The sequence below is a fragment of the Trichoderma breve genome, chromosome 4 (genome assembly GCF_028502605.1).
Source record: "Trichoderma breve strain T069 chromosome 4, whole genome shotgun sequence".
NCBI classification, from domain to species: domain Eukaryota; kingdom Fungi; phylum Ascomycota; class Sordariomycetes; order Hypocreales; family Hypocreaceae; genus Trichoderma; species Trichoderma breve.
This window is the reverse complement of record NC_079235.1, coordinates 2,291,745-2,315,489: the sequence shown is the minus strand read 5'-3', so window position 1 is coordinate 2,315,489 and position 23,745 is coordinate 2,291,745. Positions and strand designations below refer to the sequence as shown.

At 52.1% G+C, this 23,745-nt stretch overlaps 6 protein-coding genes across 6 annotated transcripts; 3 read left to right on the top strand and 3 right to left on the bottom strand.

The window, feature by feature from the left end:
• Window positions 1-452: 452 nt before the first annotated feature.
• T069G_06959 (SNF5 / SMARCB1 / INI1 domain-containing protein) lies at window positions 453-2,322 on the top strand (the record flags this gene model as incomplete). Its single annotated transcript, XM_056174169.1, has 2 exons — window positions 453-2,159; window positions 2,227-2,322. 2 exons carry the CDS (start codon window positions 453-455, stop codon window positions 2,320-2,322), a joined length of 1,803 nt encoding a protein of 600 aa, XP_056027748.1.
• A 1,144-nt stretch (window positions 2,323-3,466) lies between these two features.
• T069G_06958 (fungal specific transcription factor domain-containing protein) lies at window positions 3,467-5,832 on the bottom strand (the record flags this gene model as incomplete). The annotated part of the gene is made up of 6 exons (XM_056174168.1): window positions 3,467-4,439; window positions 4,510-5,118; window positions 5,194-5,418; window positions 5,467-5,567; window positions 5,668-5,687; window positions 5,763-5,832. The coding sequence occupies 6 exons, from the start codon at window positions 5,830-5,832 to the stop codon at window positions 3,467-3,469; spliced, it is 1,998 nt and encodes a 665-aa protein (XP_056027747.1).
• Window positions 5,833-9,359: 3,527 nt separating this feature from the next.
• T069G_06957 (fungal specific transcription factor domain-containing protein) lies at window positions 9,360-12,395 on the top strand (the record flags this gene model as incomplete). The annotated part of the gene is made up of 6 exons (XM_056174167.1): window positions 9,360-9,530; window positions 9,647-10,160; window positions 10,223-10,776; window positions 10,825-10,964; window positions 11,057-12,205; window positions 12,275-12,395. The coding sequence occupies 6 exons, from the start codon at window positions 9,360-9,362 to the stop codon at window positions 12,393-12,395; spliced, it is 2,649 nt and encodes an 882-aa protein (XP_056027746.1).
• Window positions 12,396-13,135: 740 nt separating this feature from the next.
• On the bottom strand, window positions 13,136-15,306 carry T069G_06956 (uncharacterized protein; the record flags this gene model as incomplete). Its single annotated transcript, XM_056174166.1, has 4 exons — window positions 13,136-13,602; window positions 13,657-13,710; window positions 13,768-15,148; window positions 15,190-15,306. 4 exons carry the CDS (start codon window positions 15,304-15,306, stop codon window positions 13,136-13,138), a joined length of 2,019 nt encoding a protein of 672 aa, XP_056027745.1.
• A 3,550-nt stretch (window positions 15,307-18,856) lies between these two features.
• T069G_06955 (kelch motif domain-containing protein) lies at window positions 18,857-21,471 on the top strand (the record flags this gene model as incomplete). Its single annotated transcript, XM_056174165.1, has 6 exons — window positions 18,857-18,983; window positions 19,043-19,138; window positions 19,192-19,542; window positions 19,693-19,856; window positions 19,918-20,920; window positions 20,990-21,471. 6 exons carry the CDS (start codon window positions 18,857-18,859, stop codon window positions 21,469-21,471), a joined length of 2,223 nt encoding a protein of 740 aa, XP_056027744.1.
• Window positions 21,472-21,760: 289 nt separating this feature from the next.
• T069G_06954 (uncharacterized protein) lies at window positions 21,761-23,070 on the bottom strand (the record flags this gene model as incomplete). Its single annotated transcript, XM_056174164.1, has 4 exons — window positions 21,761-22,561; window positions 22,618-22,731; window positions 22,829-22,978; window positions 23,050-23,070. The coding sequence occupies 4 exons, from the start codon at window positions 23,068-23,070 to the stop codon at window positions 21,761-21,763; spliced, it is 1,086 nt and encodes a 361-aa protein (XP_056027743.1).
• Window positions 23,071-23,745: the final 675 nt, after the last annotated feature.

The window sequence follows — 23,745 nt, the reverse complement described above, 5'->3', positions numbered from 1 at the left end:
GCACCTGCTGGTTTGTTTGTATCTTGATACGCACCTACCCGGTGCATGCAAGGGCCCCACCGCGCCTTATGTAATCAGAGTTTCTCGATCTCTGCAAGGCCAGCCAAAATTTGGGGCAAGACAAACGACGCGATTGAGAAAACCAATCAACCACGAGTCGCGACAATCACCAACGCTGTGACCGCCAAACTCTGCGCTGCCTCACTGCTGATAATTTCTTCTTGTTCCTCTTCTCTTCTCGTCTGAGTCATCGAACCCGCTCCATCTCCGTCTCTCTTTGCCATTGCCTGAGAGACCCGCCTCTTCGTGTGGTTGCCGCACTGGCTGCAAAGAAGCTCGCAAGCTCTGTCAGCTGCGACTTTTGCACAAAGCGCGGGGACTTCCCAGCTTGCGCTCGCGTTTCCTCCCCTGCGCCATGAAATAACCAGAAAAATACCCTCAGAAGCTTCACAATGGAACGATCAAAACCCCAGGCCTTCCTGTCGTCATATGCGCCGCGACTGCGCACCTACAACAACTCTCTCTTGACTCCCGTCCTACCGAGTGCGCCCACGGGGCCTGTTTCGCGAACTACAAAGCGAGGAACTACCATTATCAACTATGCCGAGGACGGTTATGATGACCTGGATGATGATAGCGACGATCCTAGGCGTCGGCCGACGGGCTTGCGAAGCTTGCGCAAGGAAGATTCGGCTACCAGGCTGGACATGGCCGACAAGGTGGGAAAGGAAATCAAGGAACCCGTTGACGTCCAGGGCATATGGCGAGATTGGATGGGGAAGAGCCGGTCTGTTAGGAGCGACCAGCAGAATGCCGCCCAAGCACACCTCCCATTGACCCTGATACCCATACGAATCGACTTGGACATCCCGTCCTTCATTCCGCCTGCGCCCTTCCCGGCTCCGAATCCCAACTCGGTCGACATCTCCCTCCCCCAATACCGACCACAGGAGATGACTGTTCCTTACAAGTTGCGCGACATTTTCTGTTGGAACCTACACGAGACGCTCATCACAACGGATCAGTTTGCGCAGAATCTGGCGCAGGATCTTGACCTGCCCAACAGGCCTGCTGTTATTGCAGAGATTAGCAAGCAGATTCGGACGCAATTGGAAGAATATGCTGGCGTTGCTCTTCACCCGCTCTTCCACTCTGAGCCATCTGCTGCAGCACCACCGCCGCCCATCCAAGGAGGGGCACCAACCGTTGCTGGGGGAAGTGTCACAGCAGCTGGAACCCCGAGACCCAGCATATTCAAATCTCGAGACGATTCTCCAGCTTCGTTTGCGAGAGGTGTGTCCCGACCCGAAACTCCTGTGCAGACGGGAGGCCTGGCAACACCAACGCCGCAGCCGCCGGCATCGCAAGCACCCGAAGCCCCCGAGGTTACTGCGGAAGCAACTCCCATCTTACCTGATTCTGACGAATATAACCCTGACGATACCTATCGATGTATTATCAACCTGAGTCTAAACCTTTCATCCATGTTATACACAGACAAGTTCGAGTGGTCGCTTCTCCACCCTCCAGGCACCGCCGAAGCTTTCGCAAAGGCGACATGTGCCGATTTAGGATTGGCAGGTGAATGGGTTCCGGCTATGACACACGCCATCTATGAGGCAGTCCTTCGTCTAAAGAAGGAAGCCTGTGAGGCTGGTGGCCTTGTTGGAGGTTGGGGCGGAGCTCAGCAGGAACTACCAAACGATGCCGCACATGGCCAGGAAGCTGGTTGGAGATATGACCCTGACCACTTGGCTGATGATTGGGAACCCAAGGTCGAGTTTCTCAGCAAGGAAGAGATGGAGAAGCGAGAAGGCGACCGTGAGCGACAGATCCGTCGGCTGCGGCGTGAAACAGCGCGATTCAGCTCGACGACTGGTATGCTGGGCGGCACTCCGTTCGGCCTGGGCGTGGCTGTCGACGCCGAGGAAGAGAGGATGGGCAGGGGTGAACGCTCAAAGAAGAAGCGGCGTTTCCGAAGTCTGAGTCCTCTCGCCCGTGGCGGAACCCCCCTGGGGCGACTCACGCCAGATGTCGGCGGTTATGGTGGAGGAGTAGGAGCCTTGACGGACATGGAGCGAATGACATGGCGCTGCTCACACTGCCGTACGTGGGGTACGAGCGTCTGGGCGGTTCGAGACGGTCCTGCTGGGCCCAAGGTGAGTCATTACTCTATATATTGGTTGGCGCGTGTCTTATGTGATGGCTAACATGATATCGCAACAGTCCCTATGCGCCAACTGCGGCTACTTTTACGAACGAGATCGCAGGCTACCTCGCCAGACCAAAAATCTGCACCTGCAAGACATTCGAGCGGTCTAGGAACCCACTGATGAGCCCCGTCACGATAAAGAAGACGAACAAGGCAAAGGAAAAGGACAAAGGAAAGACAACCGCCCAGTGGTGTCTCAGCATCAATCCCCGCAGGAGAAAGAATATCGTGAACTCTCCGTCTCCGATCCTCACGCTAATACTATTACTACCCCTCGACATACTCGCCGACAACGCTGGCGGCAGCAGCCCTTGGGAGGCCAGCCTGCGCTTCCCGTGTGCCCGCAACTTGCGCCGTCTTTGGCTTCCAAGCCTTGGTTTGATCATGGTAATGAAAGGAGGATGAAGCTGCATGCAAGGAATGCCTGGGGGATGAACTTGCGAGGGCAGGCTGCATAAGGAGTGTGAGAGCATAGGGGAGTTGTTGTTGTTTGACTCAGAGCATAAAAAGAACTTTACAAAAGGACGACTGATAGTCGAATTCTTATACCTTTCCTATCGCGTCTTCCCCTCTTGAGTTTCATTTTTTTTTTTGTCTCTTTAAATCTTTACACTATCTTAATTTTCAAGAGTCTTTGGGCGTCACGGACACAATGTGGGAGGTGGAAAAGGAGGGGGGTTTTCCCATGGGGTTTTGTTATTACTTGTTTTCTGTATGAAGGAGGCAAGATGTTCGGCTAAGACTAGGAATTGACTTCATGCCTCTTTCTCAAATGTAAACTATTGATTACGTTCTATTCTATGATGAATGTTGAGACATGATTAAGAAGATGTTTAGTAAATTGTCCTTTATTTCATGATTAATGCTGAAAGACAGAATAAGAAGATGTTTAGTACATTGTCCTTTATTTCATGATGAATGTCGAGAGACATGAATAAGACTACTACCTAGGGAAATCCCTATATTATTCAAAAAGATTGATTTACATGCATGACCTGCATATTTGAGAGAACCCAAGATATCCATTGCCGCCATACGAACCCCGTCTATCCATCTCACTAAGCCATTGATTGATGCCCAAGCAAACCCTCATCATTGGTGTCCAAACAGAATCTTGCCTTTGGGCGGGTATAATGATACAGAGATATGTTCATTGCCCTGTTCACGTCCGTCATTCCATAGTCATGCCCGTACACATTAACCACCATTGGTTTCCAAACAAGCGCCATTATCACACAGCTCCTCATTGGCCTCCTATTGCGGATGACCGCGGCCGCCGTGCATCATCTGAGAAACGTCGACTCCGACCCAGCGAATCTCTCGTGGCTGCTGTGGGCTACGAGTGATGGCCGGAACCCGAGGTGAAGGAGCTGATGGAGAGCTTCCAGGATAGGCAGACTGCTCCATTTTCATGTTTTGTATCTTTCTGCGTTCCCTCAGTCGCTCTACGGTGTCCGCTGATAGCTGCTCAAAGCTCTGCTTTAGCATGACTGCGTCTTCCCAGCGTCGCCCATATACTTCCAAGGTCTGAGGGACGCTCTCGAGGCAGCGCAGACTCCTGCTAATGTTGTCCTCGCCAGCTCTCCCATTTCGTAATTGGGGTCGCGGAATCGGAGGCGCTGGCGGAGCACCGGGACGAGCTATCGGTATTTGTATGTGTGCGCCAGACAGTAGCATGTCCTCCGAGTCTCTTAGCACGGCAAGAAATTGGTTCGCCATAAAGTAAACCTTCAACGCGTCGTGGTACGTGTAGAATGCGCCGTTGAGCCCTGCATGGGCAATTTCTTGCATGGTGAGGAGATAGACGAGAGAGTACTCGAATATCAGAGTACGATGGTAATCGTTGATTTCTGGAGCCCTGGCAGAAGGGGCAATGCAGTAAACATAGCTGTATCTCAATTCCTGCTCAAACATTTGTCGGATTCCAGGGGGGAGAGAGGTTGGTAGCGACTCGCCCCATTCTCGCATATCGAGACACATCTGCCAAACGAACGACGCTGGGTCTTGCAAAGGGGTCGCATAGGACTGGTATAGTTCTTGGTACCAGTATGACTGCGCTCTTCTGAGCTGAAAGAGTAACAATCCAGGGTCAACGGACTGCGGACCGGAAATCGGACCAGAATCGCCATCTTTGCCTTTGCGATCGAGATCGGCTGCATTCGGGAACGCAACGTGGACTGCATCGTCGGTGAATGAGAATGTCCGAGCGTGAACCATACTGATGGATCTACGGTGAAGAGTTAGAAGAAAAGGCCATTGGCCAAAAAAGGCATAAGGAGGGGATGGAAATAGCCAACCGGTCAAGTGCATATGTGCAATAAAAGATCTTCCGACGCATATCCAAGGCGGCACGATCGACGACTGTAGACATGGGGGGATCTTGGTGGAACCCAAGATCAATAGCAGCACGTGCTGTGAAGCCTATGAGAAGCCAGCTGTCAAAATGGTTTGGATCCAAAATGGCGTACTGGGTAAGGAGGAGGAGCGATTGAATCTGGGTGGCGTATCCAGGGGCCAAGGCGATGTCGGCGTAGTCCAACGCTCTGGAAACAAAGCTGACACCGAGATTGTAGTAGTCATCGTTGACTTTTTGGCTCTGCATAGTTGATCCAATTGCGAGTATCATGTACAGCAGCCAATGATCGGATGCGCTGATGACACGCTCACTCTGCTGGTGGTAGATGTCATTCAGGATGTTCAGGGCAGCTGTTTCTGAAAAGCATGGAAAGAGCGGATATATGTTCTTCATAAAGTGATGAAAGATTTCAGTAGCATATGACTTCTGCGGCAATGGGGATTCAGGCATGCCCGGGATAGGATCCTTGGTTGCTGCGGCCAGGACTAGTCGCGCAAAGGTCATGTTGATAATGGACGGCTCGAAGTCCCGAGTCGTTGCATTGACTGATCTAATAAGCAGAGGCTGTCAGATACAAAGAGTTCTGCTTAAAAATACAGGGAGAGGAAAAGAGGCCTCTTCATACAAGAAACCAAAGTCAGATATCAAGGAGTTAACATCTGAGTTCTCACGAGTCCTAGCGGCCTTTCGGTGAATAGCTGCCCGGATTGAGGCGAGAGAGTCTCGCCTGTCAACTTGGGCCGTGGCCAGCGAGTCGGAATCATGTAGAGCCACAGAAGCCTTGCGGGACTTTGCGTATGCTATGCGTCTTTCCAGCTTCTCGATGCGAAGCTCCAGAGCGGCGACATAGCTGTGTTACGGTCAGCAACTGGGGCAGGGACGGCTTGTGACGACGTACCTCCGCTCCTTGCCTCGCGCAAACTGGTCGTTTGCCGCCGAACAGGCATTCTCACGACCAGCCTTTTCACAGGCCGTACAAGCGGGCAGCTTGCCATCGCACTAGATTGAAAGATTGAGCAGGTTAGACGTCAAGGACAAGGCGCGCTGTGCTGTGCTGCGGTGATGAAAGCGCCGCCACATGGATCATGACCGCACTCACCTTGACTTTGGCAGCTCGACCTGGACAGAAAATGGAATCATAAGCATGAGATCAACCGGCAACTCCGTCACCCACATCGCGGGATCATCACTCACATCTTGAACAGGCTGAGACGGGCCTCGAGACTCTCAGGAGGGGGGTATGTGAGAAGCTACTGCGGGGCATTGCTAGGGCGGATCTGGCAAGCCGCGAGCGTTTAGACTGAGGCTGCGAAGCTGGAGAGAAGAGCGGACGAGATGCGGGATCTTGTGGGATTTGTGCGAGCACAAGCGGCGGGTTGGCGAACGGGAAGGCTGACGAGGCCGAAGGGATTCAAGACAAGAGGTGCATGGTGTAGTTGAGTGGGAATCGCGGGAGGCGGGACACGACAGGCCTTGAGGCGGCTTAGCGTCGCTTAGTGGAGGAGCCACTATCGGACTGGCAGTGACAGCGCCTGGACAGCGTTTGGAAAGGGCCTGTAACCTGTACGAGTACAGTATTATTAGGCCGTGATCCTTTGGCGAGTCGATGCTACCTCGAATGGCTGGAGAGAGTCAGTGCTTGCATAATGTACCTACTATGGACATTGATGACGGTGGAGGAGGTTGATTTGATTGCATGGACTACATGTCGGCTGAATCACTAATCCGACGTGTCGCAGTGTATTGGCCAAAAGTCAAACATCCATTGAATTGACCCGGATAGCTATGTAGCCGCTGACATACGACAGGATACACAGCCTTGCGAGACCTATTGTTGGCTCTAGTACATGGAGCGCAATTAAGGACCCGAGCAAGTGATTGATGATGCTGATAAATCCTTGCTGCGGGTCTATATCTGACCTGGAGGCAATCATCTATGGATCAAAGTGAGAGCTACTGTACGCTTCTGCTGCTGTTTTGGATGCCGCGCTAGGACCCGCGAGAAATGAAGACGGACATCGGACGAGACCCCTACAAACGTGCATCGATCAGTGCCGTTGCACGATCGGTATTAGGCTTTAGGCTTATCGACACCATCTACGGAGTACATACAAATCAATCTGATACCGGCATAGCTGAAACAAAGAATCGCTCACTACACTGTATTTCTACATATGGGCCATTGATTATATTTGAAGCCTTATCTGATGTGTTAGTAATTGACTTTGACCCCGTTCCTTTTTCTTCGCCAGTCACATCTTGTCAAGCCACCTAATGCCGAAGTACCTTCGTATCAAATCCATTGGTACTCCAGCTGTACTCCGTGCCCTTGATGTCCGGCCATTCATTCATTCCTAATCAAGCTCTATTTCGCGTTCCTCTCTCGTCACAGCAACCTCGTCAGAAACTGTTGCATGACTGCATACCGACAACTGCATGTAATTAAATTAATTTATCCAGCTGACATGGCCACATAACCGCGCTCCATAGAAATGCCTCCTGATGCTCGCAAAATCTCAAGTCGTTGAGCGATGATTGGCTGCCTTGTGCTTATTCTGGCGTTCAACGTTTAAAGGTAAGAGACTCGAGCAGACAGCTCACATGCAGAGGCCTGGTAGCGTACATTGAGCGCTCCAATCTTGGCAATTGGCTGAACCATGCATCTACGAAACGGGTTGGATGATGGAGCATCATTGCTTCATTGGGCCGCCGGTTCCAATGCCTGGCTTTGCCTCATGCCGTTACCCGACTCGGACGAAGACAAATTAGCCGTCGCACCTTGATGTGCCAATGGACCACATATTGTACGGATAGTATACTCCAATAATAGATAAATGTCTGTAGGCAAGTTGTCAATGGCTTATCTATCCTCTTCATGCCTTCTTTCAGTGTCATCGCTACCCCGAGGCGACACCGAGGGAATCTAATTACTGTATTCAGCTCCATCCAAGCCACCTCCCCAGCTGCCGTGATATACCACATACAGTACAAATTGCTGACATCAAACTCCATACCTCTGGAGCTCTGGAGGAGTCAAGTACAGTATTATTCTATCACTCTGAGCCTAGAGTTCCGGCAAGCTCCAAAAAAGCTAGTCCAAACGTCATCCGCGAACCGGCTGCCCCGTGGCCCCCAACTTTTTCGTGTGTGATTGTCGAGCCATCAGATTTCCCGTGCCGGTGCCTGCATCATATCACACCGCAAGAGCAGAACTCGTACTTGGATACCTATCCGTGACACCTGAAACATCCTAACAATACGGAGCAGGCACATACATACAAACTCGCACATACGGAGTACATGATCCATATATGCACATTGGCATGCAGAGGAAGGTCGTAGTGACGGATTGCTGAGTCTTCTGTTCCGCGGCTGGGCAGCTGGGCGACAAGTCACTCGCTATCTGTAGATATACCGACGCAACCTCACAGTGCCCGCATTTGCGGCATCTAGGCAGTTAGAGCTCTACGCAGACCGACTCCAAAGGCTATACCAATCGAGACCCTTGCTCCGTCAGCCCCCCACTTTGTCGCTCCAGCCTCCATCCGTCGGGGTCCGGCTTTAGCTGTGGCTGCCATGGAGTGCCATGGAGCGCCATTGACATGTAACTCTGGGCCACTCAACTACCACCAAGTACCTGCAGTACTGTCCGGTAGCTACACCTAGGTTCCCTCTAACATGATTCATTCAGCAACCAATTCAGACGGTAGAACGGCTCAACTCCATACTCATTAGCACAACCGCCAAGGCACTTGCTAAGAAGCCACTGTAGGTACTCCAAACTCATCGTTAGGTGCCAAGGTACATGTGTCCAATTCCCTCCGGCTGCTTTGAAAAGCTGAGCTCGGAATTAGTCACAGCCCAGGCCAGGTCAGAAATCCCCCACTTTCCTGATTCCCTCAGCGTTATCCGCTCCAGGCAAGGGAACATGGAAGCAGCTCCGCCGGCCCGGCAGGGACTTCGCGGGGCTCACGTGCATACGATGCAGTGCTCTGTAGCAGTACCTGTAGAGTACAGAGTTCAGTAGCTGCTTGGTCAGTCAGTCCGGCGGGAAGTGATCAAATCCCAATCCCAATCCAATCCAATCCCTTTTCTCGCATTCTCATTCTCACTCTCACATGCTTAGTCACCCGTCATCACCAACCACCACCCGCCAAAGCTTAACCGTGGTGGGAGTTGATGATACTTGCCCGAGTCGAGTCGAATCGCTGCAACGGTACTAGCGCTCCGCCAACTCGCTTCCTTTCCTGTCGCAAGCTGCCCTTTGTCTCGTAACAAGTTTCCGGCTCTTTGACCGTGTTTCAGATCTCGCATCTGCATCTGTCCTGCGCCAGCCTCAACCTCAAACCGCTGAGACAAGCCGTCGAATCTCGGACTTCCTGCGTGCTGTATGTAAGTCTACAACCCCGGCATTTGCTCTTCCTTTGCCCCGCGATCAAAGGTCAAGGCCAAACATAGTGGCGGACAGGGTGCTCATTGTTCGTCTTCGTCTTAGTCTCAGCACCTCGACTGGCGCTCTTCTGTTTCGCTTTTCACCGTCATGAAGTCTGCGCCGCTGCCAATTGGTTAGCATCGTGTCCTTGTCCTCGTCTCCAGCGGTCTGTGCCGACAGAGTTCCGGCCTGACTCCGTTTCGGGGCCGAATAGAGCGAATCCAACGTCGCAACGACCAAACATACAGAGTGCGAAGCTGTAGGGGTACTGTCGGTTCTCGCAGAGCGCGCCAGTCTTTCAACTTCGTTATCTAAACTGCGTCGGAGCTGACTGCGCAGTGCCGGGGATTGCAGATCCCATGGATGCCGCGCACATTTTCCGGCAGGGTCTGGGCACCGTTGCTCCCCGTCCGAACCACGGCTATGCTCAGCCTCGGAGCTTGGTCCAGAGTCCCGATGACTTCTTTGACGGCGATACCTCGAGCCACCGCGTTGCTCACACGCTGACTGCATGCTGTCGTTGTCGCCAGGTACGATACAACAACTACCCCGCCCCCTGGGAGCTTTGCTTGCTCCATCCGTTCTGCGCGAGCTGTCTACACATCTCAACGAAAACAACGGCGTGAATACTAACATCACATGGCAGCGGAAAACAAGATGCGACCCTACGCTACCTCGCTGCCTACCCTGCGAGAGGTCGGGATCTGTGTGTGAATATCTCGACACCGCAAAAGGCCGCAAGATTAATCGCCGCTATGTGATTACGCTCCAGGATAAGGTCCGAGCCCTTGAGGCGGAACTGGGCCAGTACACCGATGAAGACGGCGACCATCCTCCAACGAGTGAAGAGCTGGTCCGTCCAGGCGGGATGATTCGTCTAGGCGGCAATGACGAGACACCCCGTTATCTGGGGCCAACCAGCGGTATCGCCATGACACGACTGCTCATGGCTGAGGCCAAGCGGTTTACCGATTCTAACAAGATTTCTGATCTCATCCCTGAGGTTCGGGCCAGGAGCCAGGCTCGCATGCAATCCATCCAGATGACGGGATCGGGGAGCAGTAGGAAGAAGAGCTACCCCATGGTCAGTGAATGCCCGGCCGAGGGTCTTCCTACGCGGGCGGTGGCCGATAAGCTGGTAGAAATTTACTTCAAAAAGGGTATGCACGTAGCATTTACCCCTTTCCAACGTGTTGTTTATGCCCAATACTGACGTACCTAGCTCAAATTCACTGGCCTGTGCTTCACGAGAAGGTATTCCAAGCAGACTTCGATGCTGTCTATAATGGCGATACAGATGTGTACAAAAACTTTACTGTCCGCATGGTTATCGCCGTCAGCTTGCAGAAATTGGACACGCAATATGCTGGATTAGCCGACGGATACTACATGGCAGCGATGAAATACGTTGAAGACATTATTCGCCCCAAAGACCTTAGAACGCTGCAATGTCTCATTCTCATCGGACAATACTCGCTGCTCACCCCGACACGGACGCCCGTCTATTATGTTATTGGACTGGCCACCAGAATTTGCCAGCAAGAGGGACTGATGGATGAAAAGACCATCACTTCGGGTTACAACTTGGATCCCCAGATCATCGATATGCGCCGGAGACTTGCATGGATAATCACCACCATGGAGTTTGGACTTTCCTATTACATGGGCCGTCCCAGTGCATTTGCCCTCAACAGCGACCGCTTAGATGTCGAGTTCTTTTCCGTCGTCGATGATGCAAACATTACGCCTCAAGGAATCGTGCCTGGTCCACCTAACGCACGGAAGGTTGCAACCATACATTTTTACAAAATGACGAATCCGCAGTCTGAAATCAAGAGAACTCTCTATGAAAGAAAGAGGCCAGAGCCTAGAAATGATGATCACCCGTGGTTCCATAGTATGGAAAGTACGCTGAAGGATTGGTTGGATGCTGCACCTCAGGAACCTCCTTGGGCCAAGTCTTGGTAAGCCGACCTTTGTTTAGAACCCCCATTTCATACTCGCCTTTTAGTGTGATTTGCAAATTCCAGGCTCGGTCTTCTAAGTCGAATAATAGGATTTCTGGATTTTATCACCAGATGAGGGCTATGCTATATAGGCCGTCTCCTCAAATCCCGCAGCCATCGCCTCGTGCAGCGCAAATCTGCTATGAATCTTCTGCCGCCACGATCGATCTAGCCCAGAAGCAATTGAGTGGCGATATGGTGGATATTACTTGGGTGTTCCTTTTGACAATAAATCTAGCTCTCAGCACACTCCTATGGACGATATCCTACCCCGAAGTTCGACGTAATCACCCTCGGGAGGAGGTTGAGGAGCTGGTCAACTCAGCATTGGAGTCTCTGGACCGATGTGCAGAGCGTTGGCCCGGGACCACAGCCACTTCACAGCTCTACACTATATTTTCCAAAGCATGCCTGCAAAGCTACGACGCACAGGTGAAGCTTGAAAGGGAGCCATTTTCCTTTAGCAGCCCCCCGGCGTCAAGCGAGTCTCAGTCCTCTCCCGAAGGCTACGCCCAGTCAAACGCCACAACTCCCCGGCCTCTCCCCTATCTCAACCCTCCGACGTTTGGGTACGTTTTTGACTCGTCCCCAGAGTCTATGAACAACTACGTTTTCGACCCCAACTACCCTCCTCCGCAACCCACCTTCCGCTCAAACTCAATCTTCTGCAACCCGGCTACAGACAACGGCAACCGACGATTCTCTTACTTCCCCCCTGATGTCACTCACATGGGAGAGTCTGGAGGCCTGGAAGATCCTTCTCACGGGATCCCTATACCAGACCACATAGCCCATCAACTGCAATCACCGCCGGATTCATTCATCCAAGCCAACATACCAACCTCTAGACCAGGGCTCTCGCCATCGGCAATGGCGATAAAGCAGACATCAAGCGCCACACCAATTAACCCATCGCCTCTTTCAGCGCAGAACAACATGTCACCGCCTCAAAAACCCATCATGGCACAACAGGTGACGCAGTCCCAGCCCCAGCCAACATACGCCGCCGCACGCATGGGCATGGCACAACAACCAGTTCATCACCAGCGACCGCTACCACCTGCACCAACATCCGCATCGGATTGGTTCGCCCCTCAGTCGCAATTCATGTCGCCATACAACTTTGTCACCTCGGGCGGTGGCTATTTCAACGAGGCCATGGCGGGCATGAGCGGATTCGGAGGATCGCCGGGACCGGGGTTGGGGCTTCACAACATCACTGCGCAGCTCGAGGCGGGTGGCATGCAGTTTGGCTATTCGCCCGGTAGGCAGGGCAGTTTGTCCCAGTCGCAGCAGATGGAGCTCATGGAGGACTTGGAGAAGGACGGAGTTAGTGCCATGGATGCGTACCTGCAGGACAACCCGATGAACGGGAGGGGGTGGTACTGAGATGGTTTTTTCCCTTGCTGCTTTATTCTCTCTCTCACTTGGTCCCCCCATTTCATTGTTTTTTTGCTTCTCCTCGTTGCACCATCATTACCATTGCTATCATTTATGGGAACCAATTGGATACGAACTACCTAACTTAGACGGATTTCAGGCAATGGAGTACTGCGTTTCATGTTGACCAACCATGTATGCTGAGTAGTAGTGTTGAGATTTTGGATATCCAAGATGGAAATAGGATAGGATAGGATACAAATGCTACTTTTGTGTGATTTCTTACCGATGGTTTCCAATTCTCCTACAAAAATAGGCATGCATGCTTCTAAATATCTACTTTTCCAAAAATGTCCAGGAGTCTGAGCCAAACAACTGGTTTAAAAGAGTGACCAGGGTATATTCCATTAATTTCCCCACCATTTCATGACTTTCATGTCCGTCCATTCATGCCAATGCCCTCCGATAAAAAACCTGACCCAACCGTTTGTGATAACGAATGTAATAATTCCAGGGGAATAATGGCTACATAGAGCGCTTTCCTGGATTATACATTACTAAAATAATTTTCTTTCATTCTCTCGATGCAATCTGATGAAGAGAAGATTGACCCTATAAAACCAGAAAAAAAAGGAGGGGTATAAATATTCGTAAAGGAGAGTTTCATAAAGTAACCAAAAAAGCACATGGTTTCATACCATTCCAACACACATGCGCGCACACACACGAGGGCGAAAACAACCTCGCGTTTAAACCACCAACAGGCCCATAAGAGCCGCAACTAGGAGGCCAAAGTTCTCACTTGCCCGCGAGAGGTCGTTCGAGATCGGCAGCCCACTTGTTGGTGAAGTGATAGGGCCTGTTCCCGTGGCTCCGCCAGAACCACCGCCGCTGCCGCCGGGGTTGCCACCAGGATTGCCGCCAGGGTTGCCGCCGGGGTTACCACCGGGGTTGCCTCCACCGCCGGGCGATCCAGTTGGTCCAGCACCGCCAGCACCACCGCCGTTGTTTCCAGCAGCGGTTGAGCTTGCCCTTTCCAGTTGCCCAGGAGAAGAGAATCCCGTCGGAGGGGACGTGGAGCCTGTTGAGCCGTTAGTGCCCGTTTCGGTAGCAGATCCTGTCACTGAAGGCGGCTCTGTCCCGGTAGCGCCTCCGGTTGGGGAGCCGGTACCAGTCTCAGCAGTCGAGCCACCAGCTCCAGTCCCGACAGTGGTGCCTGTTCCGGCAGCAGTTCCCGAGGGGGAGCCGGTGCCGGATGGGGAACCGGTACCAGTTGGGGAGCCAGCGCCAGTCGAGGAACCGGCGCCGGTTGGGGAATTAGTACCTGTCGAGGACGATCCGGCTCCAGTCTCCCCCGTGGTGGGTGAGGAGGCTGATGGACCGGTGGCAGAAGCACCATTTGAGGCCGACGCCGACGCCGATGACGATGCGGACGCCGACGTTGACCCCGTTTCACTGCTAGCACTATTGGATGCCGTACCTGTTTCAGAAGAGGCAGATCCCGATGTGGGTGCGCTTGATGATGCTGAACCAGAGGCGCTGCTGGCGGACGAAGCTGAGCTTGAAGGAGGAGGCGATGATGGCGGCGATGATGGCGGCGATGAAGAAGGAGTAGAGGATGTAGGTGGCGGCGTAGAAGATGCAGGAGGTGGCGTAGAGGAACTGGAGGTCGAAGAAGTTGGCGGCGGCGGAGGCGATGAGGACGATGTCGGAGGCGTAGAGCTTGGTGGCTGAGACGAACTGGTTGGAGGAGGGGGAGGAGGGCTGCTCGAGCTGGTTGTGCTTGAGGTTGTAGGAGGAGGAGGGGGTGCGGTAGTGGACTGCTTAGTAGTCGATTGCACGGAGCTCGAAGTTGTTGAGTCAATGAAGGACGTGTCGCTTGCAGAGACTTGAGAGCTGGTTCCCAGCGTAGGCGTCGTCGTCACTTGTGACTCGGGCCCCGATGTTGTCGATTGGGTAGGTGTCGTTCCATCTCCATCGCAGAAGAAGAGGTTGTCTTGGAACGTCTGGTTCAGGTGTGATTTCACTTGGTCATCCGGGATATTCAGACCGGTGGCAATACATGTTATGCAATTGTTCAAGGCATTTTCGAAGTCAGATCCGGGTTCGCACAGTGCTGGGATCATGCCATCCTGCTGAACAATGTTATATGCGGCCTGGCATTTGTCCAAGCATCCTGACGGCAAAGTATCGTCGCGCTTTGAGTGCTTGATGGCCCTCCGGTGATCTTGCGGCTTGGTCGGACTGTAACGCTTCCTGTATGAGGGTGGGGGCGTTTGCACTGGTCCGTTTGTCAAGGTTGATTGGGACTCCCAGTTGCCAGTCGTGTAAGTCGACGTGTGCCCACCCGATGCTTTTCGAACAACACTGTACTCGAAGATGTCGTAAGACAGTCCAAAATCCTCCGGGTTCAGGTTGAAATAGCCAAATTGGGGCGGAAGGTAACCCGGCTTGCCATTCCACTCTGGGAGGTGGAAAGGAGGAGCCACTATACAAAACTCAGGCGGGCAGTGAAAGTCGCTTGGGGGAGGTCCTGGCCAGAAGTTGCATCCCTCTGGCTTGGGGAGGTTGCAAACATATCCAGGCTGGCACCCATACAAGCTGCCGGCCACAGTCTTAAACCTCGCCGCAGGCAATCCGGTTGGTTGTGGACAGAGAGTGACTTTGAACGGAGGAGGAGCAACGATTGTTGTGGCTGCCGCATCCGCATGCCTCAGTTCCAAGGCAGCAGTGGGCGTTGGTACATTCTCATCGTGCTCAGCCTATGCAACTCTAATATCAGCTTGATGTAGATACACCGAACGATGAACTGTGTATTACGAACCGCTCCTTTGGTATATACTGTTTGGAGGCTGGGCTGGGCCGCGGTAGCAACTGCGCCCGCAAAGGCTCCAATCGAAATGGACGTAAGCAAACGCATGTTGGGCTGCTTTATTCCAACACAACAAGAGGAAACGAGTGCGTCCCTTGGTTATGTTAAAACGATGGAAGGTAGCCAGAAGGCTGGAGATGAGCCGAGGCCAGCAGATGGGCCAGGACAGAGGGAGAGCGAGAGAATGGCTGAAAACACACGCAAAGACGGGACAACAGATGTGACAATGAAGAAAGAAGACGAGCTTCGTTCCTGACTGGCGGCTCTTTATGGAGGCACGGAATAGATATGGCGTATACTGCTAGTACAACCCATACCGCACCGTAGTATGCAGCCGAAGCTGGTGCAATCCCCCCTGGTCGACGGGATACTAGTCAAGCTAGGCCATTGCGTGGCGTGCGCGTGTAAGACTCACCTCACTTCACCTAGGATCAAATTTGACCGCTTGTGCTCCGTGGAGAGCAAGGCTGATTTGGCGCCGTGGGGGACTAATCAGATGTGTCGAACCCCTGGGGAGGAAAAGCCAATGGGCATTATCCACGGAAAAGTCAGCCAATTCCTATATTCTCATCATGGGCCAATTGGCAGGGAAGGCGACAACACATGCAGGCCGAGTTGGACGACCCCCGGCAGACGGATCATGTCTGACCGAGAGAACGGATAAGTGAGGGCGAGACATCAACAAAGGGATCGTCAACAGCCACAGCATTTCCAGTATCCTCTTCTGTAAGGCAAGCCTCGTAAGGCCTAGGGCCAGGAAGCAAAGACCCAACTGGGCTGATTTGCGTGGCGCAACTCTGGCAGGGATCTGGCCGGTGATAGGCAAGCCGGATGCCAAGTGCCTGAAGGAACCCACGAACCCCTCCCCGAGCTGTCTCCGGCCACCCACAAAGCTGTCATGCTAATGGTTGATTGATAGAAAATTTCCTCCTCAAGAAACCTTGATTGCCACTAACCGTATACGGAGAGCATATGCGAGTGACAGGGATCTCGAGTGCTGGAGTGGCTGGAGCAGATGCAAGGACACACAAAGGCAGTGGCAATGTAGCCCTCCCAGAGCCTCCAAGTCTTGGGAGGACGAATAGACGGGAACCAGATATTTGCTGGATGTCACCACCGGCAGGGATTGCGCATCTAGGTCCTTGTATCCGGGAGAATCAATGGCCGACCTTACGCGGACGAGTGTCCAGACTGAGGGTCGGCATAATACGACATACGAGCACAGTTGGTAGGCGAGCAAAAAAGCGCCAAAAGCTGAAGTTGGACACCATCAAGTAATCGACAAAGGAAGGGTCCAGGCCGGTGCAGAAGGAGATGGAGCTGGGTTCTCCGGGCTCTCCACGTTGACGGGGCCTGTGCGAGTATCTGGCGAGTAATCCTTCGATCTCAAGCCCGGCAAACGCAAACGCCCTCGCTCTACGGCAACACGAGGAGAAGCTGCCCGAGTTTGTGCCACCCCGCCGTTGCATTGCATCGAGTTGTACTCGAAACGGGTAGGGCGGCAAGGCCCGAGAGATAGCAACGAGGCCGCGGCGAGTGTAACAGTCTGGCAAAGAGCTGCTTCTTCCATGTTGGAACACCGAGTTGAGCACCCAGAAGGCGGATGCGGGGCACGCTAGGGTCCTGTCTTGGGCTATGGGCAAGCTGCGGGCGCTGAAGAGAGAAATTTCTGCTGATGGAGGCTCTGCGGCAGCTGTTGTTATTTTTGAGTCGTGGCATGTCAGCAATTGAGAGGTTGGAGGTCTGGCGAGAGCTTTGAACAAGGCTTAGCCCGCTTAGCCGTGGTAAGTACTAAGGTACTAAACGTCTGGTGCTAACAGGTGCTAACAGGTGCTAACAGGATACGTACCGATTCTTAGTGAGCTGTGCCTGCCCCGAACCGGCAGCTACGTCGGCTGGCTTTTGCGCGCCAAACCCCTCAGCAATCTATTTTGCAGCCCGGCGATTGGCCCAGGGCTCTCAGGTGTTCTCGCCCACTAAGGAAGCGCTAGAGGGGCCCGCTAAGGCTCCGAAGGAATTCAACACTTAGACCCCTGTTCTAGTTCCAGTGGGAGCTTCTTAGCTCTCGAGCTCTGATCCCTACAGTACCTTTTGACAACCTAACCCAATCAACAATACCATCAGCATCAGCTGCAACTTGTGCCTCAATCCCGTTTGCCACAATACAATACTCTCTGCTCGTTGTTTTGCAGGTGTCTCTCCTCTTCTTCTGCCGTCCCATGCCTCCGACAAGGCTGCGCGGCGAAAGCCCTCGATTGGCCGGCACTTGGGCATCACCACATCCCACACACACACAACACCAAAGGGCACTATCATGGACCGCCAAGCGGGAGTGGTGCTACTATACATAGACGATCCTTCGAAATCCACCGGAGCGGGGCTTGCCTTATGCATGTCCATGTATGCTTTTCGTCCTTCGCCCAAGGCCGCAACCACTCCAAAAAGAGCGATATTCCCGATGAGTTGTCAACAAGCTTACTCGTCTGTTGGGTGAACGAGGCATCCCACCTCATTCCCTCTGCTGGCAACAAAGGTCCTCGTAAGCAGCTAGATTTTCGGGGACTGCTAGTGCTATGCTCATCTTACCCACACCGTCATTTGTCACCGACGAGACTGACTGACTCTTTCGCCCAGGCCGGTCTGCTGGGCTGGACAATAATAGGCAAATCAGGAAGCATCACGCAACATGATCTTACTGATCCCAGCCTAGGGCCTCTACGCGACCTCTCGCCCGTACGAGTACTGTACAGTATCTGTCACCATGCTGAAGAATCCATTGCTTGTGGCTATGCCCGATTACAGATACTCCCGGCCAAGCCTGCCAATGCTACCAGTACCAGTCGGCGCAATGAGCCTGTCTTTAGCCTGTTGACCCGTCGGGACTGGGCCATGCTGTGGCTCCGTACACGGCACGGCTAGGACGAGCAGAAGCAACTGTTCGCATTGCCACTGGGAATCCCGGGACGCTGCTGGCTTTCTCTTCCCGTCATGTGCGACCTCTGTGGCCCACAGGCTGCCTGCCATCCCAACGTGAGATGAGATGCTTCTGTGCCTCAATCCATCTGTAGCCGAGTTCCAGCTAGTGGCCCGCCCTGCGTACCACGTCTCAGGGCCTCTTAACCACGCTTTGGCCGGTCGTTCGCGCTCTAGCTTCCTGAAGCCTGCATTGATGTGCCCCTCGTCCACGATCACCTCGTTAATCGTACAGAATCGGGTAGTCGCCGTATCTAAACCAGCCTCAGCTCGTGGGTAGCTGTGCCCTGAATATCGCCCTATACACACGCCCCAGCCGATCCATCTTCCGGCGTTGCCATTGTATTAGCTGCCCGCCTCTTTAACCTTCTGCCTTTGGCTGGACAAGGCTGCAGTCCCAGGCAATTCGGATTTCTCACCTTGTCACCTTCTCAAATCACCGTCTCAAGGTCACCTCACCGTATTCCTTTCCCCCCTATGGCTTAGTAGAATTCTGATACCTATATTTTCCTCTTGGAGAACATCCGCATTCACTCGTCACTATATCATGCTCACTGATTCGATTCACTACAACTGCTAATCTCGACCTCACTCCTCACCGGCTTCCGCCGCTGGCCAGGACATCATGGCACCTAAACATACCATGAGAGCCGCTCTCCTGGCGCTTTTACTGCGTCCCACTCAAGCTCAGTTCAGTAATTGGGCTGATAATCAAATCAATACAACAATATGCACCTGGTCAGAGCCGAGAGGTAACATAATCATATCCATTCCACTTGCACCTCAGACGGCAGCTGACAGCAAATTCTAGCGGCTCTTATCCGAAATAAAATCTTCATAGATGGAGGCAATATCTTATGGCTGCCGGGTTTCAAGGATGGATCAACCGGAAGTCCCGTATCTAACGGTGTGTAGAGCTGACAGTTCTTGTAAAATCAGTTACTTACTCATTATTCATAGGGAACATTCCGGGATATATGCTCACGTATAATCTGAGTTATGCATTTACCCCAGACACCAACGTCACAGGTCTTTTGCTGCAGCAAAACATATCAAAAGCATTAGGAGGGCAAGGGGTCAACGGCGACACACCAAACTACGTCGACGGCGCCCTCTTAGCTAATGACGACGAATTCTTCTTCTATGGTGGCCTACCGCTTGGAAATTCCATACAATATGCAGATCCAACCGCACATGGCCTCTATGTCTATCAGGCCTACCAGTATGGAGCTAAGAAACCTCTTTTCGAAGCAGGACTTCATAGATTGGACAACTTGCCAAACAGTGTGAGCCAGTTTGTCACCTACGGGGGTGCGACCAATGCTCCATCTGAGAACCTCGCTTGGTACTTTTCTGGGCAGACCTCCCAGTCTGGCAAGTCAATCTTTCAAAATTATAACGAGACCACGAGACCGTCAAGGATCACAAACTCCCTGATAACGCTTAATATGACCACACAAGGAGACGAGAAATGGAGCAACAAGACTACTACAGCCAAGGGCCGCGCAAATCCTGCGCTGGTTTGGGTTCCTGTTGGCACGCAAGGCATACTCGTCGCTCTTGGGGGTGTCGTCTTTCCATACTATGACAATGCAAGTGACAGGTCTGAAAATGCCACAGCTAGTGTAAGACCCCTTGTTGGATTTGGCCCCCTCTGATACAATGGATCTAATGATGGATATATAGGAATCTCAAAGCCCAACGTTTATGCGTGTGATTGATGTTTATGACGTCGCCAGTGGTAAGTGGTATACGCAACCAACTGCAGATGGGCCCAGCGCCCGAGCTCTTGGATGCGCTGTCGTGGCCACAGCATCCGACAGCTCCAGCTATAACATCTATTACTATGGTGGTACCGAAGGTATCAACTCCACAAAATCATACTACGATGACGTCTGGGTTCTCTCTCTCCCATCTTTTACGTGGACTCAGATCAATGATGGCAAGGATTCCCACGCGCGAGCAGGGCATCAGTGCTTCACTCCGTACCCGGATCAAATGATGATAATTGGTGGGGAGACGACCGCCGTAGGCTCATCAATAACATGTTTGGAGGATGGGCCTGTCGTCATGTTCAACTTGACCAGTGGAGAATGGATGGACTCTTACGATCCTACCGTATACGGCGAGTATGGCGTCCCTGACAAAGTTCAAGCCGTGATTGGAGGCAAAGCATCCGGCGGTGCAACTGCTACCCAACCGGCTGTCTCTGGCTGGGCAACTGCGGATCTTGGAAAAGTCTTTGCTACGACCTATGACCAAAAGAAAATTTCAACCTACTGGCCATACCCAGCAGCTCAGACGTCCAATCCTCCAGCAGAATCGCCGCAGCCGCCAACACCACCGCCCAAATCAGGAGGGTTACCATCGTGGGTAGGGCCAGTGCTGGGTGTCATTTTGGGTCTCATTGCCCTCACCTGCATCATTGTCTTGTTTTGTCTCTGGCGGCGACGAAAGAACCTTAAAAACCGCTCAAGCACCAACACCAGCGAGGAAGCAGGTCGGAGGATCCTCTCGTGGATCCGAGGACAACCTCCCAACCACAAGGCCCCGACGGAAACGACAACCGAGGACACACCAGGAAGTCCAGGAATGCAGGAGTATATATATCCCAGTTTTACGCCGTCGAATTCGGCATCCGTTCCTCCTCAGGTTCACGAGGTGGCTGATACGCAGTTGGTGGAACTTGGTACGTAACCCTTCCTTTCAACCTGCTTCATGAGGGATACATAAACTAATTAGATGATTTCTGCTACAGATGATACGACCCGAGTTGAACTTCAAGATACAGGGCTATCACCGATGGACATCCGTGCGCGGTATTCTCACTGGTTCCAAGGCAGGTCCGACGATGGCTTGCCCAGCCCAACGAGAAGCTCTCTTCGGAGCACTTCTTTAAGGAGCACTTCTCAGCGGAATACGATTTCTCCGATAAAGGACAGAAACAGCGTCATATCACAACCTGCTGGGCCGGGCGAGGCTCCTTCTCCCCCAGTACCCGAATCCAGTGAGAATGATGAAAAATCTTTGCTGCCCACCCCCGAACCGGTCGCCACCCCGGCTGGAGAGGATAAACAGCCATCGGATGAGTCAGCCAGAACTTCAGAGGGCCACGAGTTTGTGGTTTCTCCTCCAACGGCGGAGGAGAACCCTGGAGACGACTACTTGACGGTGAAGAAGTCATCTTCAAATAGCCCGACTACTCGAAAAAGTGTGTTCCAGGAACATCATGAAGATTAGTATGGTGACGGTTGAAAGGCGGGACGGCCTCTGCATCGGCGTTGGGTGGCGGGTGGTCAATTTCTTTCCAATAATTCTTTTGTAATGATGATGATGAATCTCGACGTTCCAATCTTGTTATATATGACTGTATACCCACCATTTTATCAATATGATATATGCTGCAATTTTGCGCAATTCTAAGCCACTGTGTACATTGTGCATCCTAGTCTAAAAACGTCCCAGATCCATGACGCACAGAGAGAGAAAACCCAAGAAGAAAGTTGATAAATAAACAGCATTTTTTAGTTTAGACCTCGACAAGCTCATCATCTTCGTCTGCTTCAATCTCCTTTACGCGCTCTTCTTCCACACGCTCCTCTGTCTCTGCCGGTGCTTCATCTCTCATGAGAACCTGCACTAATCTATCGCATGCTTCTTGGACGCCTTCATCGTTGACTCTCATGTGTGTCTCCCGAATGATTGGGTATACCTTGACCTTCCTCATCAACTCACGGCCTTCCAGTGTGCTTGTCAACAATGTCAACGTCTCGACGTGAGTCTGGATATTGGCCGTGTCTGAGTCACGCTTCTTATCCGGCGGCAGAAGTTGCAAGTCAGGCAACATGTCCATCGAGTCATCGACATCGTACTCTTCATTGCCGGTAATGGGCAAAAGGATATAAGGAAGAATATCAATGCCCTCCTCGGACAAGAACGAAGGGTGAGCGGGAATCTCGAACGCGGCGTTCTTGATTGTGTTTGCGACGCCTTTCCTGCGAATGTCGGACTTGTGCTCAGTGAAGACCTTGAGCTTGGTCAGGGGGATGACGTTGTCGTAGGTCTGCTCAGCGAGGAAGTACTGCCTGATCTCGGTGTGCTTGGCGAGGTCGGCGAAGACGTAGGCGAGGTAGTCAAAGTCTGCTTTTTTATTGTACGCGCCGTCTTGGCCCTTGACGAAGAGGTCCATGAGCTGGTTGATGACGCGGTCGTCGGAGCCGAGCTGTGAGGGGGCCTCTTGTTTTCTGTGGAAGAAGGCCTTTGAGCCCTCGAATTTGGAGAGGTTGGCGAGGAGCATGGCTAGTAGGTCTGCGTTGGGCTCTTCAGGGTGCTGTTGCTTGTGTTATTTGGGTGACTTGTGGAGGTGAGGTGAGTGGTGAGACTTACGACGATGTGTGAGAATACCATTTCCAGGAATTTCTCATCTGTTGCCACAAACTCCAGGATTTCCTGGTCTCCCGTCAAGTTGATCAGAATAGTCAAGGCATGCTCGGCAATTTTCTATGCATGAAAAAGATCAGCACTTTGTCCTGATACTGAACTTGACTTCTTCCGCAAAGAAAGAGAGGTCATGAAAGCTACTCCTCGGGAGGCTTACCGCAATATCTCGAACAAGGAACTTCAGATGCTTCACTGGCTTAAGCTGCTCAGTCTTGAAAATTGACGGCTCAGATTCTGAAAAGGGGACCAGGTTTTCTATTGCGACGGCCCTGATCTGGGGGTTTGGATGGGCGATGAAGCCCACGAGCTATGTATAGGTTAGCATCTGTATTTGGTCTGGGTACATGTTTTATAAGTATATATATATATAGGTCATACCTCTTCCAGTTCCGTAGGCATTTTGGCTTGTGATCTATATGAGAATAAATGAGTTGAAAAATTGCTACTGTCTTATAAATGAAGTCGCAGAGTGGCTAGAGAATGACTGTCTTATCGTATGAAATATTTTGGAGGGGCAGCTTTTTGGATTTTGATAATAGTGGGGTGAAAAAATGGCTTGGGGCGTCATAGGCCGTTACTAACCAGTTTAGGCAGCATTGCAAAAGAGATGGAAGACTCGAGATTCTGCAAAGTCAAGATGACACGTGATGATGATATAAATACAACGAGATGAATTTAGGTTGGACTTGTGTGAATAATTAGTTGGCTCAAGAGATAATTATCAGATTTGATCCTCTATTTAGAAGAATTGAGAGCCATGCTTAGTGACCACCTGTGGTGTACTACAACCCGAGATAGGCTGCGTATTATTCAAGGACTTGAAGAAATTTGATCCATATCAGATTATTATACACTCTTTTTATCATCAATGGTTTCCATCTCAAGCGTACAAATCAGGCGTTTCATCATGTTCACTATTGAAGGCGTAGAGAGAGACAGAAGTATACTTGACAATGCAAAGGCGGTGAGTCGCAGGATGGGTTTTTGGTGCGGCGCGCTAAGCCTCATCCGTTGAGAGGGGTGGCAGATCGATAAGACACAAATTTTTGATTTTCTGCCCACCAAGTTTGTCTG